Here is a 15,404-nt window from a genome sequence, read left to right on the forward strand (position 1 = left end):
ATGAATAAAAATTTTTATTTATCTCTCTTTTCTTTGGATTTTTAGAGATAAATAGATTATATGTTGCATCCCTGTGAAAAATGTAAACATCACTTCGTTGAGAAAGAGATGAGTAACTGATGGAGTTAAAACAAGAGTTGGTGTGAGCTCACTATCTTTTTCAAGGAAGGTCACGAAAGAATTTTGAACCAATCAGTAAATGTGGTTGCCCGACTTAGAAATAGTTGGAGCAGAATTTTGTTATTCTTTTTACTCTATTCTGACCCTCTGATAATTCAAGAAATGATTTAAAATTGTGAGTCCCAGGTTCAACAACAAATCAAGAACAATTCATATGAAATTGAGAGATTGAAGAACAAGATGAAGAATCTGACCAACTTATTTTATTGGAAAGCAGACTAAAAACTCTAAATCTCTCTTACACGACTCTCATTGAATTACAAGAATGATTGAAGGAATGATTAACATCTAATATAAGCTTCATGTCCCTATTTATAGGTGACATTTACATTGAAAGCCCAATAGCCCTTAACCCCAATACAATGAATATTACAATACAATACAACAAAAAAAACCTTTATAAAACTTTCTAAACTTAGGACTATTTATGTCCAAACAATCTTCCCCCAGGGCCGGCCCTGGCCATAGGCCCAAGGGGCGACAACCCAAGGCAGCATAAAGCCCAAGGGCATCAAAAATCCTAAAGCCCAATGTATATGTATATAGGTTCAGTTTTATTTGGGCCTAAAAATATCACCGTTAGCCTACCTTAGTCCGTTACCACTTAGGCACTTACCAGTCCATGTCCATCAAGGCGTCAACCATCATCCTCCGGTCTCGACTCTCGCTTCGCTCTGTCATTGTCGACTCGTTCACTCCTAATAGAAATCGAAATCGCTCTCGCTTTCGTCGCCGGTCGGCGGTCGCTATCGGCCTATCCCTCTCTGCCTGACTGCCTCCCGACTCCCACTCTCGCTCTCCGGCCTCCGCGGCTCCGCCCTTCGTGGCTTTACCAATCGCCTCGTCGGCCAACGCCCGTCGCCCTCTGCCCCTCTCTCTTTGTGAATGTGACCACTGACTTGTGTTGAGGTTAGGGATTCATTTAACATTTAAGTCTTTAACTTAGTTACTTAGAGAGTTAGGGTTATTATATTACTTATTTTATTTTTTAAGTTTTTAATTTTGTTTGATTGGAAACTTAATAATGAAGTTATGAAACTAGCTTAGATGTGATTCACTGATTCTGTGAAATTGGTGAGGTGTGACTTGCTTTGTTGGACTATTTTAATTTGTTTGACTCACTAAATGTTTTTGTTTCACTTGTTACAAACCAGTGAAACCACAAAATTAAATTTTAGAAACCAATGACAACCATTTGTTAATGTTTTAACTTTTACATATGCTTAATCTTATGTTTAATACTTTAACTTAGGGGTTAGGGTTGTTTAACTGTTTTACATATGCTTATGTTTTCTCGTTTATCAATTTGTCCAGGTTGCTTAATAGTTCCACTTTCTTGGCAATTTCACAACACAAACCACGAAGTACCAAATCCAGGTGTTATCTTTCTATTCCTTATATCGTATATTTGTTTAACAATTTAACTACTTAAGTTATGTTGCCTCGATCACAACCATCGGGTGCTCAAAATAGGAAAAGAAAGAAAAGGCAAGAGGAAATTGCTCAATCATTGCAAGGATCTCTAAATATATTTATTGTTAGACAATCAAATGTTTCTGAAAATGCTAGTGATAAAAATGAAAATGCTTGTGATGCAAATGGTAGTGATAAAAATGAAATTACTTGTGATGCAAATGTTTGTGATGAAAATACTAGTGATAAAAATGAAAATGCTTGTGATACAAATGCTTTTGATGTAAATGAAAATGTTAGTGATGAAAATGTTTGTGCTTGTGATGATGAAAATGCTTGTGATACAAATGCTTCTAGTGATGTTCGTTTGAATATATTTGATCCAAAAATTTGGGATATGCTAAATTGTAAAATGAAAGATTTGTTTGTTGAAAAAGGGCATATTAGGGAAAGTAACATCAATTTCCCTAGAGATAATATAGGTAGACACTTCTCTGATGAATTYTATGTTCGTAAGTTACGCAATGGTGATTGTCATGATAGAAAGTGGTTAGTTTATTCAAAAGAGCTAGATAAAGTCTTTTGTTTTTGTTGCAAACTTTTCAAAGAAGACCGGTCAAAAAGCCAATTAGCAAGTGTTGGATTAAGTGATTGGAAACATCTTGGTCAAGGATTGAGCGCTCATGAAAATATCATTGAGCATACGACTAGCTTGGGAATTTGGTCCGAGTTGCGATTGAGTAAAAATGAAACACTTGATAAAGAGCTACAATATTTAATAAAAAAGGATACTGATCATTGGAAAGAAGTTTTGGTTAGAATAATTGCTGTTGTTAAATGTCTAGCAAAGAATAATATAGCTTTTCGTGGGAAAAATGGAAAACTTTTTGAAGAATCTAATGGTAACTTCTTGGGCTTAATTGAAATGATTGCTAAGTTTGATCCGGTTATGAAACAACACTTTCAGCGTATTAAAGAAAAAAAAACTCATTATCATTATCTTAGCCACAAAATTCAAAATGAATGATTGACATGTTGGCATCTAATGTTAAGAGTGCAATCATTAAAAAAGATCAAAGAGGCAAAATATTTTTCAGTTTTTCTTGATTGCACTCCGGATGCAAGTCATCAAGAACAAATGACTTTGATTTTAAGATGTGTTGACGTGTCTAGATCTCCTATACAAGTAGAAGAGTTCTTTTTAGAGTTTTTGGTGGTAGAAGATACATCTGGTTTAGGACTTCTTAATGTATTACAAGATGTTTTGAAATCACTTGATTTGGATATCAATTATGTGCGGGACAAATGTATGACAATGGCTCTAATACAAAGAGATGAACTGTTTTATTAGAATATATTGATGATTTGACTTTGAAATCTTTATCTGCTACTCGATGGAAAAGTCATATTGAAAGTGTTAACGCTATCAAAACTCAAGTTGGCCAAATTAGAAATGCTTTAGTACAATTGGCTCAAGTGAGTGAGGATGGAAGAGTGTGTAGGGAAGCCGAGTCTTTGGTTAATGGTGAGCTTTCAAGTTTTGAGTTTATTGTAAGTTTGGTTATTTGGCATGAAATTCTGTATAGAATTAATTTAGTTAGCAAGAAATTACAGTCTAAAGATATGCTTCTTGATGTTGCAACACAAAATCTAAAGAGATTAGTTGAATATTTTGAAAAATATAGGGAAAGTGGGTTTACATGTGCCATTCGTGAAGCTAAAAAGATTGCAAGTAATATTGGAATTGAACCTGAGTTTGTTGTAAAACATTTTTTCTCAAGGAAAAACAATTTGATGAAATTCCAAATATGGAGAGAGAACAACAATCCGCTTAAGAGACATTTAGAACTGATTATTTTCTTGTTTTAGTTGATATGACTCTTTTGCAGTTACGAACCAGATTTGAACGAATGCAAGAATTTGAATCTATGTTTGGCTTCTTGTTTGATGGGTGAAATTTGGTTACTTTACATGATGACGAGTTAAAAAAAATGTTGTTTGAACTTTGAACTTGCTTTAACAAATGATAATGATTCTGATATTGATGACGAATATTTGTTTATGGAGTTACAAGTTTTGCAGGGAATACTACCAGAAGAGGCATCTAAAAGTGCAAATCCTTGGACATCGATACAAATTATGGAGTTCGCAAAGAAAATGGACATGTTTCCACATGTCTTGCTTGCTTACAAGATACTATTGACCGTACCGGTCACCGTAGCATCTGCGGAAAAAAGTTTTTCAAAGTTAAAGTTGTTGAAGTCATATCTACGGTCTATCATGAGTCAAGAAAGATTGAACGGGTTAGCAATTTTGAGTATTGAAAGTAAGTTTTTAGCTAATATTAGTTATGACGAAGTGATAGATATTTTTGCTTCAAAAAATGCAAGAAGACATCGGTTTAGGTGAATGATGATGTACTTTATCTTTTATTACAGGGGGTTTTGGTTTATGTCCCCCCGTTGCATCATTTTGTTATATTTAAGGGGCATTTTTTTGTTAGATTGACTAGGTTTCAAAACCCTTCAAATAGTTTATTTTGGTTTTTATTTACACGTATAAGGGACATTTTTTTTACTTTCCGCCGTAGGCATCCAAAATCTCAGGCTGGCCGTGTCTTCCACCAAAGTTTTATAAAGCAAACATCTCTTGAAAGCTTCAAGTCTTCTCCCTTACTTTCTTTAAGAAAACTTTGGTGTGTCCGTCATTTGATAAAATCTCAAGCCCCCCCAAATTGGGAAAAAAAACAACTAAAAGACATAACGAGGCTATCAATGCAACACTGGAAAGGTTAAGAGATAACTTGTCCGAATAAGTGCTTACCAAGTCACATTACCTTGTCGGATGAATATAATAAGGACACGAAATTTTACACGGTAAGAGTAAGACAAAGACCAAGAGTCTTACCCGGTAAGTGAGTGCGACGACTCTTACCACGGTTAGCGCTTACAGGGAAAATCATTGCTATACAATGTCGTTTTGGTGGAGTAAAATCTTACTCCGTAAATAAGTAATAATGTTGAATTTTACCGATAAATGTTTATTGAATAATTTTTTTTCTGATACCAGAATTAATATCTTCTAGAAATGGTAAATTATATCAATTTTTTTATTTTGAGAAATTAATTTTAATAACTCAATTTTAGTGTATACAACAATACATCTCTAAAAAATAAGGTTCAAGAATTTTCTTTCTCATTTTTATCACAAATCTATAATACGTTTCTTGTCCACAATATTATGATATATTTTCATAACTACATCAATTAGATTACATGAAAAATAATCAAATTTAGTTGAAAAGCCGGTTAATTTAATTATGAAACAAAACAAAATGTTATTATTATTAATTACCCTTTAAATAGAAAATGGAACAAAAGTGTTTTTGATCTAGCGGTATCGTAATCTTTGATCTTTTAGAAGATCAGATGTTTAAATCTCATCAAATATAAAAAGAACGTGTAAATTTATTTGTCACATTTGTTGTATATAAATATTATACTAGTTGTGTACCCGCGCAATGCGGCGGGAGCCATGAATTTTAATGATTTTGAAGTTTTACTGGTTTTATAAGATAAGATTTAACGATGATATAGGTTACACTTGATCTTTACATATTAATACAATTTGAATAAATAAGAGTTATGGTTCTAATTACAGATTATTGATAAAAAAATTGTATGACAGTTTAAAATCCAATATATTTAAAATTCAACATATTTAAACGACTCCACAAATGGGTTCGATTTACACCAAGAGCAACGAACCAAAAAACTTGAGTTTTAAGATAAACACTCAAAACCAATAAAGAAAACTACAAATTTGACAGATCATAAGCTATGAAAAAACCAAAAAAGATGGGTTTTAGAATGAAATTTCAACTGCTTACCCTCTTTCTTGTCCAGAAGCTCAGATTAAGATTGAATTAATACATGTATATATATTTAAAAAAAAACCCAATAACATATTATACAGTGCAATTTGGACAGCCTAATCCCAAAATGTATATCATATATATAAATAAATAACTATAAAAGTATAAATCGTAAACATTAAAAATATTTTTTCATAGTATATATAATAATATAACTAAGTCAAAAACTATTCAATATTGGACTCATTTCGAAGGTATTAACGAGACGATTATAATAGTGTAACTTGTTAAAATAAAAATATATTTTTTAAACATGTTTTATTTAATATACGATTATGTATGTTAATTTGATAAAGGTTTAAAATGAAACATTTAAAAGTAAAGGACGTAAAACAATTAATTAACTAATTATAAGGATATATAATGTAAATTTAAAATTATAATTTAAAAAAAAATCCGTTGAATGTGAGAGGTAAATGTATGTGAGGGGGTGAGTTTATCTGAGGAGAGGAAGGGATGAAAAAGTGAAAAGAATATCTTGGTCATTTAGAATTTTAAGACTTTAAGACTTTTGATTAATTTGCTTAATAAGATAGTATAAATATTAAAAAAAAATGGATCGTAAATATTAATTTTATAGTGGGTATGATTGCGATTTATTTCAAATCATGCGAATCGGATTGAATCCGGATGAAATTACGTACACATTCATCGACATCTTATGAACACTAGTCCTCTGTGTGTCTATGTACGTGGTACATATATATATATATATCACCATAGTGTCATCATCCTTACACATACTTTGACCTTCATCATTGTTTCTTCTCCCTCAATAAGCACATTCTTCTCACATTTAATCGTTATATAATCAAAAGCTCAACCGGATTATACCAATCAATTTTGAAAAATCGGTGAATATTAGAAAATGGGGAGGTTTCCGAGAATGGCGGAGGCGTTTGATCAGGTAGCGGCAAAGGTACGGGATTGCGACAGCAGCGGTAGCGAGCACTCGCCGGAGACGATGATGGATCTGTCTGATTTGGTTAATTCGTTCATCGAGAACGGTAATGGCTTTGTCGATAGTGAATTTGATTCGAGAATTGCTGATGAATATTGTACTTTTGATGGAATTGACGAGGATTTGGAGGAGATGAAGGAATCATTGAACAGATTGTTTCGCTTCGAATATGGTGATGATGTGAGAAAAAAATTGGTTTTCGATGTTGAGAAAGCATGGCACGCCATGACCGAAGATAGGTCTTCGCCACCATCGTTGGCGGTTAAACGTCAACTGATGGCTCGTCTGCGTGATCAGGGTCTCGACGCCGGTACTATTTCGATTTCGTTTCCTTAATGTTTTTAGTTGGATTCCATCGTTCTTGCCGTAGAAAACTTCTAAAAAAAACTATGTAGGTCTTTGCAAATCGAAGTGGGAAAAGAAAGGGCGGCTTCTCGCCGGAGATTACGAATACGTCGATGTAAATGTCGGAGGAATTCGTTACATAATCATTATATCTCTTCGAGAGGAATTCAAGATAGCTAGGCCGACTGATAACTACACTTCGGTGCTCGAGATTCTCCCTCGAGTTTCAGTTTGTACTATTGAAGAATTGAAAGAGACGGTGAGGATCATATGCAAAGCTATCAAGAAATCAATGAACCAAATGAAGATGGCGGTGCCGCCATGGAGGCGGCGTGAGTACGTTCAAGCTAAATGGTTCGGATCTTACAAACGAACCACAAACGAATTTTCGACAAAAGACACCATAAATTTGAACGAAAACAAGACGAAAATTGTTGGGTTCGTTTCATTGCATACAACTTGGTATGGTAGGCGTAAAGAGGATTTTGCTAGGAAGGATAAAATTGGGAATTTGGCCATGGCCATAAACGGAGCAAGCTAAGCAATTATTTGTGAATAATTCTTATTTTATTAATTTAAAAGTCGGAGTTATTCATGAAAACAACTCTTTTATCTTTTGAAGTAAAGAAGGAGTTTATATAGATTTACTTTTGAAGTCAATGAGATATATTGAGTTAATTTGGTTTCGTAAATAATTGGAAAAACATTTGATTGTTAGGGCATTTTTTATTTTGGGTTATATTGTTGTAAACTTATTTAGATTTCCTTATTATATATTTATAAGATGATTTGTTGATATATATAATATATATATATACTGGTCGATTCAAGAGAGAACTGAGTAGTTTATGGTAACCATGAGATCCAATCTCAACTACAAATTAATAGATAAATTAGGAAATTTATAATTTTGGTAATTTTTAATTAAAATTTTAATGCAATAACATTTTAGGTATTTTCTCTCATCTCTCCTCTCTTCTCTTCTCTCTCCGTCCCCGTCTTCCGGCCTCTGGCCACCTTTCTCCTGTGATACTCAAGCACATATAAGATGCATTGTGATACCACTATGTTACATATCCGATCGACCGCACAAATGACTATAGTGTGATACCCAATCACATATAGGATGCATTGTGATACCACTGTGGTATCACCGGAGAACGGTGGCCGGAGGCCGGGGGATGGAGGCCCGGAGACGGAGAGAGGAGAAAAAATACTTAAAATGTCATTCCATTAAAATTTTAATTAAAAATTACCAAAATTAAAAATTTCCTAATTAATCTATTGATTTGTGGTTGAGATTGGATCTCACGGTTACCACAAACTACTCAGTTCTCCCTTGAATGGGCCCATATATATTGAGTTTAAATTATAATTAGAGGGCATATTAGGTATTTTTCTAAAAACTCCTCTCTCATCTCTCCTCTCTCCGACCTCCAATCTCCGGCCTCCGGTGAAATCGGTATCACACTATATCACAATGGGTATCATATTGTGTATATTTGTTTTTAAGGTTTGAGTTGGTATCATAGTTGGTATCACAATGGTATCATAGTTTATCACAATGGGTATGACATTGTGTATCTTTATGATTACTTGGTACCTGCCGGATTAATGTTCACCGGAGGCCGGAGATTGGAGGCCGGAGAGATGAGAGAGAAGAGAGGAGTTTTAAAAAAAATACCTAAAATGCCCTCTAATTATAATTTTAATTCAAATTACCATAATTATTAATTTCTTAATTTATCCATTAATTTGTGGTTGAGATTGGATCTCACAGTTACCACAAACTAATCAGTTCTCCCTTGAATATATATATATATATATATATATATATAGTAGAAGGGTATTCGTGCAATACAGCAAGATACATCTCGATTTTAATGTTCTATTTTATTATTTGTTTTCATCGGTGTTATAATACGATTATAATACGATTTTATGTGTTTTTAAGAAAGCAATAATGATTTTATTTTTTAAATAAAATAAGAATTTGAATATATGTTAAAAGAATATTCCTTCTTTCCAATCTTGACTTATTACTGTTGACTAACTTCATTTTGAATATCCTGGTTTGTTATTGTTGTAACAGATTTGGGTAGAAAGTGTACATTAGTCAAAGTTGCTGTTGTCTAGTAACAAGAGGGACCGCGCCTCACTTTTCTGGATTAATAAAGGTTAGCGGAGCAAGGATATCATTTCTTCAAGGGGCAAACCTGGAGAGTTGAATATCATATATAAAGCTTTGAATACCTGGTTCCAGCTCATATCATCATTCTCAATCTTGAACAACTTTCTCTCTTTTCTCTCTCGATTCATCATTTTTTCTCTCACAAATAAGAAGTTCGTGCTCTCTCATTCAAAAGGATCTGTCTTAGATCTTCATCAAATAGAGAGTTAGTCCTTTACATTCTTGTTGATATATCTTGTTATTAGAGAGATTAGATCTTTACTTTCATGTTGTAAACTGTTTATGTTAATATTTCTGTTTGTCAAAGATATTTTCAATAAATCATTTGAATATGTTAGTTTTATCATGGTATCAGAGCTGAAAGGTACGTTCATCATCCTTTTTTTCTGAATCGAAAAGGCGATAAATGAATGGTTCCTCTTTGAAAATACTAGGTGTTTATACATCTGCATTTCAAATACACCATGATATCCGCCGATTCATCTTATCTTGATATTACCGTTTACAATGAAATGATCGATTGGGTTGGATCCATTGTTTTTTGGTCCCCTTTCGAGATCTGGCTGTTTTTTTCTTGTTATAGATCTGGTCCTTCTTCCAGATCTTTGTTGATTCACATATGTTTGTTTCTCCAGTTTTTTTTTCTTCTTTTGTGGATCTGCGTCCCTTTTCCATATCCATGGTTATGTTCCAGATCTGTGTCCATATTTCCAGATCTGATGTTTCTTTACGATTGTGATCTATGTCTTTTATCCAGATCTTGTTGTGAAATAAATAGATATGCTGCTGTTCTTTGTATACTGTTTTGCTGTAAGAAGTGTTCATCTTCTGTTTTTTTTATACAGCTGGTTTCTCATGCTTGCGCCACTGTCTGACTCCATATCTTTGTCTGGTTGTTCTTTCATTTGTGGCTGTTTTTTTTAACTGCTTAAGATTGAGCCAATTATTAGATCGTTTTTTGATCTATAGCGATTCTTCGTGTTGCTTGTTGTAATCTCGATATTTGTATAGTTGGGTGCTTCTCTCTTCTGTGTCATGATCTGTTGTTTATCAGATCTAACATTTTGTTTGCCTTAATAATTGTTGTCTGTTCAGGTACATTTTGGATCTGCACTCTGATAATTGCTCTTTTTCTTTTAACAAAAGTTAAAAGATACCAGGTTGCTTGTTTTTAATATTCTGTTTCTTAATCTGTTAAGAGATTCTGTGGTAAGGTTTCTTTGCTCTTGTGTGCTTTATATCTTGTTGAGAACTGTCTTGTTGGCTTGACCTAGCACTCTGAAGTGTTTTAGGAATCCTACTTTTAAGCATTTCAGTTCCTTGTGTGTTCTGTTTTTTTTATGGAATCACCCCTTGCCGTTGCTGGAACGTCAAGTATAATGGAGTCTATAATCGCAAAGTTAGATTTTGGAGATCCATTATATTTACATCCTAGCGACACGAGTGGAGGCTCCATTATGTCTTTTAAACTTAGTGGCACTGAAAATTATAAAGTGTGGTCATGTGCTATGGTGCTTGCTCTTGAAACTAAAAATAAATTGGGTTTTATTGACGGCTTCTGTTCTCGTCCTGTTAATGATCCCATTCTTCAGAAACAGTGGGATCGCTGTAACTCCGTTGTCCTTTCATGGATCTTGAGTTCCATGACTGAGGACTTGTTCCTTGGGCAAGTCTTCTCTAAAATCTTTTCTCAAATCTGGGAAAAGTTGAAAGAGACCTACGACAAGGTCAATGGTTCAGTTACCTTTAATCTCTATCAGAAAATAAACTCATTAAGTCAAAACAGTATGACAGTCTCTGAATATTACCATAAACTAAATTCTCTGTGGAAGCAATTTGATGCTCTTATAAAACTGCCATCATGTACATGCAATGCATCGCATGATTTTTTGGCTCATAGCCAGCTCATTAAACTCATGCAATTCCTCATGGGTTTGGATGACATATATCAACCTATTAGGAGCAACATCCTAACTAGAGATCCTCTACCTACTGTTAAAACTACTTTTTCTTTAGTTTCTAGAGAGGAGTCTCATAGGGGAGCAAATTTAAATCAAAATCGCACTAAATCTCAAAATTCTGCTTTCCTAAGTAAAAGTTCTGAAAATAGACGACGAGTAGAAAATAATCCTACTAATATCATTTGCAAACATTGTGGTAATACTGGTCATACCATTGAACGCTGTTTTAAACTGATAGGTTTTCCAAAGTTCTTTCAAAATCGACCCAGGTTTCAAAATCAGAATCAGTTTCAAAACTTCAAATTTCAAAATCAAACTCCCAATCTCAGACCCATTTCTGGAAATGCTTCTACATCCGACTCTGGTTGTTTAAAATCTTCTTGTAGTTTTTCTGAAGAGCAGGTTGCAAAAATTTTGAGCCTTATCAATCAAACCAACACTACCACCAATTCTGATGATGCCTCTGCCAATATGGCAGATATGTTTAAAACTTCTTAGTCTGGTTGGATAATAGATTCTGGAGCCAATCAACACATGACCTCTAGTCCTATAGATCTTGAAGACATTGTTGACGTTACTGATTTAAATCTTACAGTTATTCACCCGAATGGTACTAAAGCTAAGATAAATAAGATTGGAAACTTGAAACTATCCAGCAATGTGACTTTATTTGATGTCCTTGTTGTCCCTGAATTTAATGTTAATCTTCTGTCTGTCCACAAGTTAACTAGAGACAATAAGGTCTGTATAATTTTTGATGAGACAAAATACTATGTCCAGGACTGTCTGTAGAAGAACATTATGGGGATTGGTAGTCAGAATGGAGGTTTATCCTTTTTTGATGAGAACTCTAGCACTAAAGTTCCTTTTTCCTTTAACAGTTATGGTATGATTTGTTTTATTTCTTCTCAACTTTGGCACAGTCGTCTTGGACACTCTGCTGACCAAGACTTAATATAGGAAATGAAACTAGTGTCCCTTGTGAGATTTGCCATAAGGCAAAGCAGACGCGAGAGAAATTTGGAACTAGTATTCACAAATCTAAATGTCTTGGTGAGCTTATCCATTTAGATGTGTGGGGTCCTTACAATGTTCAGAGTAGAGAAGGATATAGGTAGTTTTTAACCATTGTTGATGACTACACTTGGGATGTATGGGTCTATCTTTTGAAAAATAAACATGAGGTTTGTGAATATGTTGAAACCTTTTGTAACTTTCTTTTTACTCAGTTTGGAAAATCAGTAAAAAACCTGTAGAAGTGATAACGGAACTGAGTTTGTTAATCAAAGATTGAGTCTATTTTTTGAAACCAAAGGAATTATTCATCAAACTACCTGTGTGTACACACCTCAGCAAAATGGGGTAGTTGAACGTAAACATAGACATTTGCTTAACGTTTATAGGGCTCTCATGTTTCAGGTTGGAGTCTCTCTTAATATGTGGAGTGAATGTGTGTTAACTGCTACATATCTGATAAGTAGAACTCCTACCTCTCTTTTAAACGGTAAGAGCCCTTACGACTTAGTCTATGGATTTCAGCCGGTTCTTACTCATCTTCGTAACTTTGGTTGTTTCTGTTTTGTTCTCATACCCAATATAACTGATAAATTTTCTCCCAAATCTGATAAGTGTATTATGTTGGGTTATGCCAATTCTAAAAAAGGTTATAGACTGTATAGTCTAGAAACCAAGAAAATCATATTTTCCAGAGATGTGAAATTTTATGAGAATATCTTTCCTTTCAAATTGAGTAATTATGAGGCTGATCATATTATGGATAAAGATTTCGATGTTTTAAATTTCTTTGAAACTGTGCCTAGTGCTTCTAATGATTTTGATGTTGTGGGTTCCAATGATGAGGATAGAGAACCTTCTAATATTGATGTTATTGGTGAATCTGAAATAAGAAGCAGTAACTGTAGTGAACTAGGTGGCCTATCCAAGACTAATAATAATCAGTCACTAGGCATCTTTGAAAATCATGCTAGTCAGGATGTTCCTCAACAGGATATTCTTGACAGAGCTACCAGTTGGCAGCCTTTGGGAAGCCCAGGAGTGGTTGCCAGTTTGCCTCGTGATGCTGAGTTGTCTTCTGGTGTTAATGATTGTCAAGAAGGTTGTATATCTGAGGGTAGAAATTCCCAAACTCAATCTCTTAGGAGATTTACTAGGCCTAGTAAATTTCCTAGAAAATATGTTGATTTTGTTATTGAGGGAAAGGTAAAGTATGGCATAGAGAGAGTTGTCAATTATTCCTGATTGTCCTCTGAGAATTTTTGTTTTATTTCGAATCTGAACAAATCTGTTGAGCCAATTTTTTTTCAAGAAACTAGTAGTGATCAAAATTGGATTAGTGCTATGAATGATGAGATGGAGGCTTTGCATAGGAATGGAACTTGGTACATAACTGAGTTACCTAGTAATAGAAAAGCTATAGGCTGTAAATGGGTTTATAAAATTAAATATAAATCCAATGGTGAAATTGAAAGATATAAGGCTAGGTTAGTAACTAAGGGTTATAGCCAAAGAGAGGGTCTTGACTATGAAGAGACCTTCTCTCCAGTAGTCAAAATGGTTACTGTTAGATGTATAATTATCCTAGCTGTTCAATTTAAATGGCCCTTATTTCAGCTAGATGTTAACAATGCTTTTCTTTATGGTGATTTAGTTGAAGATGTATATATGTCTCTTCCTGAAGGATATTATGATACTAATGATAAACGTGTGTGCAAATTGGTTAAGTCCCTGTATGGGCTAAAACAAGCACCACGTCAGTGGTATGCTATGCTCTCATTTTGTCTCACTAAAAATGGGTTTGTTCAAAGTATCAGCGACTATTCTTTGTTCACAAAACATATTAACTCTGTGTTTATTATCTTGCCTGTGTATGTTGATGACATTGTCATTACCGGGAATAGTTAAAGTGAAATTAATGATTTCAAGGAATATTTGAAAAGTAAGTTTTTGATAAAAGATCTGGGAAAGCTGAAATATTTTTTAGGAATAGAAATATTAGATTGTATTGATGGAGTATGTATGTCCCAAAGAAAGTATTATTTGGAACTTTTATGTGATAACCAGATCCTGGTTATTACCCAAGGTATTTAATACGTGATTATTTGATTTAATAATTACGTGATAGCATGATAATTGATACATGCCGGTATGAGAATTTGTGAATTAGTTGGATATATATATATATATATATATATATCTTGTGTAAGAATATATATATATATATATATATATATCATTATTATTATGCATGCATGGAAATATGGATATGTATGTATGCATGTATATGTATGGGTATGTGTGTGTGAATGATTTAGCCGACTTCCCTTTTGGGAAAGTATAAAAAGAGGTTTAAACCTCTTCATTTAGTTCCTGCCATTTTAAGAGTTGAGAGGGAGTTAGAGAAAGAACTGTTCGGTTATCAAGAGAGGGTATTTTCAAGTATCAAGTTTCAAAAAGGGATCGATTGCAAGCATTTGGTTTCAAAAAGCTTTTAAGGTGAGTGGTTCTAAAACTTTTTACATAAAAGCTTTCTACTGGTTTTGAATTCATATTTTGTATTGTTCTTATTTGAAAAGAGATTTTGGTGATTTTTGTCCAAGTGTTTATCCGGATGAAGCTTGACCGGATAAGCATTTAAACCGGACAAAGCTTGATCGGATAAGGGTATAAATCGGACAAACCTTAGGCGGTTTAGTGACCGGATAAGTCTAAACCGGACAAGCCTTGAGAGGCTTAGTGTCCGGATAAGTATAAACCGTACAAGTCTTAAGCGGTTTAGTGAACGGATTAGTATATCTGACAAGCCTTGAAAGGTTTGTTGACCGGAGTTAGTAAACCGGTTGAATGGTGAGCGGTTTAGTCTTAAACCGGGCGAGTCTTGAACGGATTGTTGACCGGATTTGATATCCGCTCAAATATGAATATTGTTCTAAGTGTTAAACCGTTCAAAGAGTTTTTGGTGAGTTGACCCGAATAGATGTCCGGACAAAGTGGACTTTTAGTCTAAGTGTGGTAAACCGGATGGTTGTTGACCGGATTCGTTGACCGGACTTGTAAACCGGGTGGTTATTGACCGGACTTGTTGTCCGGATAGCTTTATGTTGAAATTTTTTATAAGTTTTTAAATAACTATTTATTTATTTATGATTAATAAAAATGGTTATTTTATATCTTTTTAAATGAAATATTCCTACCAAGCGTGGTGACGTAAGTCTGTTTTGGTATGGAATGAGTTTTTGATAAATGTTCCTACCAAGCGTGGTGACGTAAGTCTGTTTTGGTATGGAATGAGTTTTTGATAAATGTTCCTACCAAGCATGGTGACGTAAGTCTGTTTTGGTATTGGAACGGGATTTTGGGAAATGTTTCTACCAAGCGTGGTGACGTAAGTCTGTTTTGGTA

General features: G+C 34.0%; 2 protein-coding genes across 2 annotated transcripts; both read left to right on the forward strand.

The window, feature by feature from the left end:
* The first annotated feature begins 1,615 nt into the window (after positions 1-1,615).
* Positions 1,616-3,548, forward strand: LOC112523856 (zinc finger MYM-type protein 5-like). Its single transcript, XM_025133529.1, has 2 exons — positions 1,616-2,539; positions 3,483-3,548. Exons 1-2 carry the CDS (start codon positions 1,616-1,618, stop codon positions 3,546-3,548), a joined length of 990 nt encoding a protein of 329 aa, XP_024989297.1.
* Positions 3,549-6,268: 2,720 nt separating this feature from the next.
* Positions 6,269-7,520, forward strand: LOC112523314. Its single transcript, XM_025132855.1, has 2 exons — positions 6,269-6,798; positions 6,884-7,520. The coding sequence occupies exons 1-2, from the start codon at positions 6,396-6,398 to the stop codon at positions 7,372-7,374; spliced, it is 894 nt and encodes a 297-aa protein (XP_024988623.1). The 5' UTR covers positions 6,269-6,395; the 3' UTR covers positions 7,375-7,520.
* The last annotated feature ends 7,884 nt before the right edge of the window (positions 7,521-15,404 follow it).

The sequence above is a fragment of the Cynara cardunculus genome, assembly GCF_001531365.2.
Source record: "Cynara cardunculus var. scolymus isolate 2C chromosome LG 12, CcrdV1, whole genome shotgun sequence".
NCBI lineage: Eukaryota > Viridiplantae > Streptophyta > Magnoliopsida > Asterales > Asteraceae > Cynara > Cynara cardunculus.

What these genes read in the sequence shown, in the direction of transcription:
- LOC112523314 (XM_025132855.1), top strand. Translation starts at nt 6,396, where the DNA reads ATGGGGAGGTTTCCGAGAATGGCGGAGGCGTTTGATCAGGTAGCGGCA. An exon ending in TGATCAGGGTCTCGACGCCG is followed by an intron (nt 6,799 to 6,883) that starts GTACTATTTCGA and finishes AAAACTATGTAG; the next exon opens with GTCTTTGCAAATCGAAGTGG.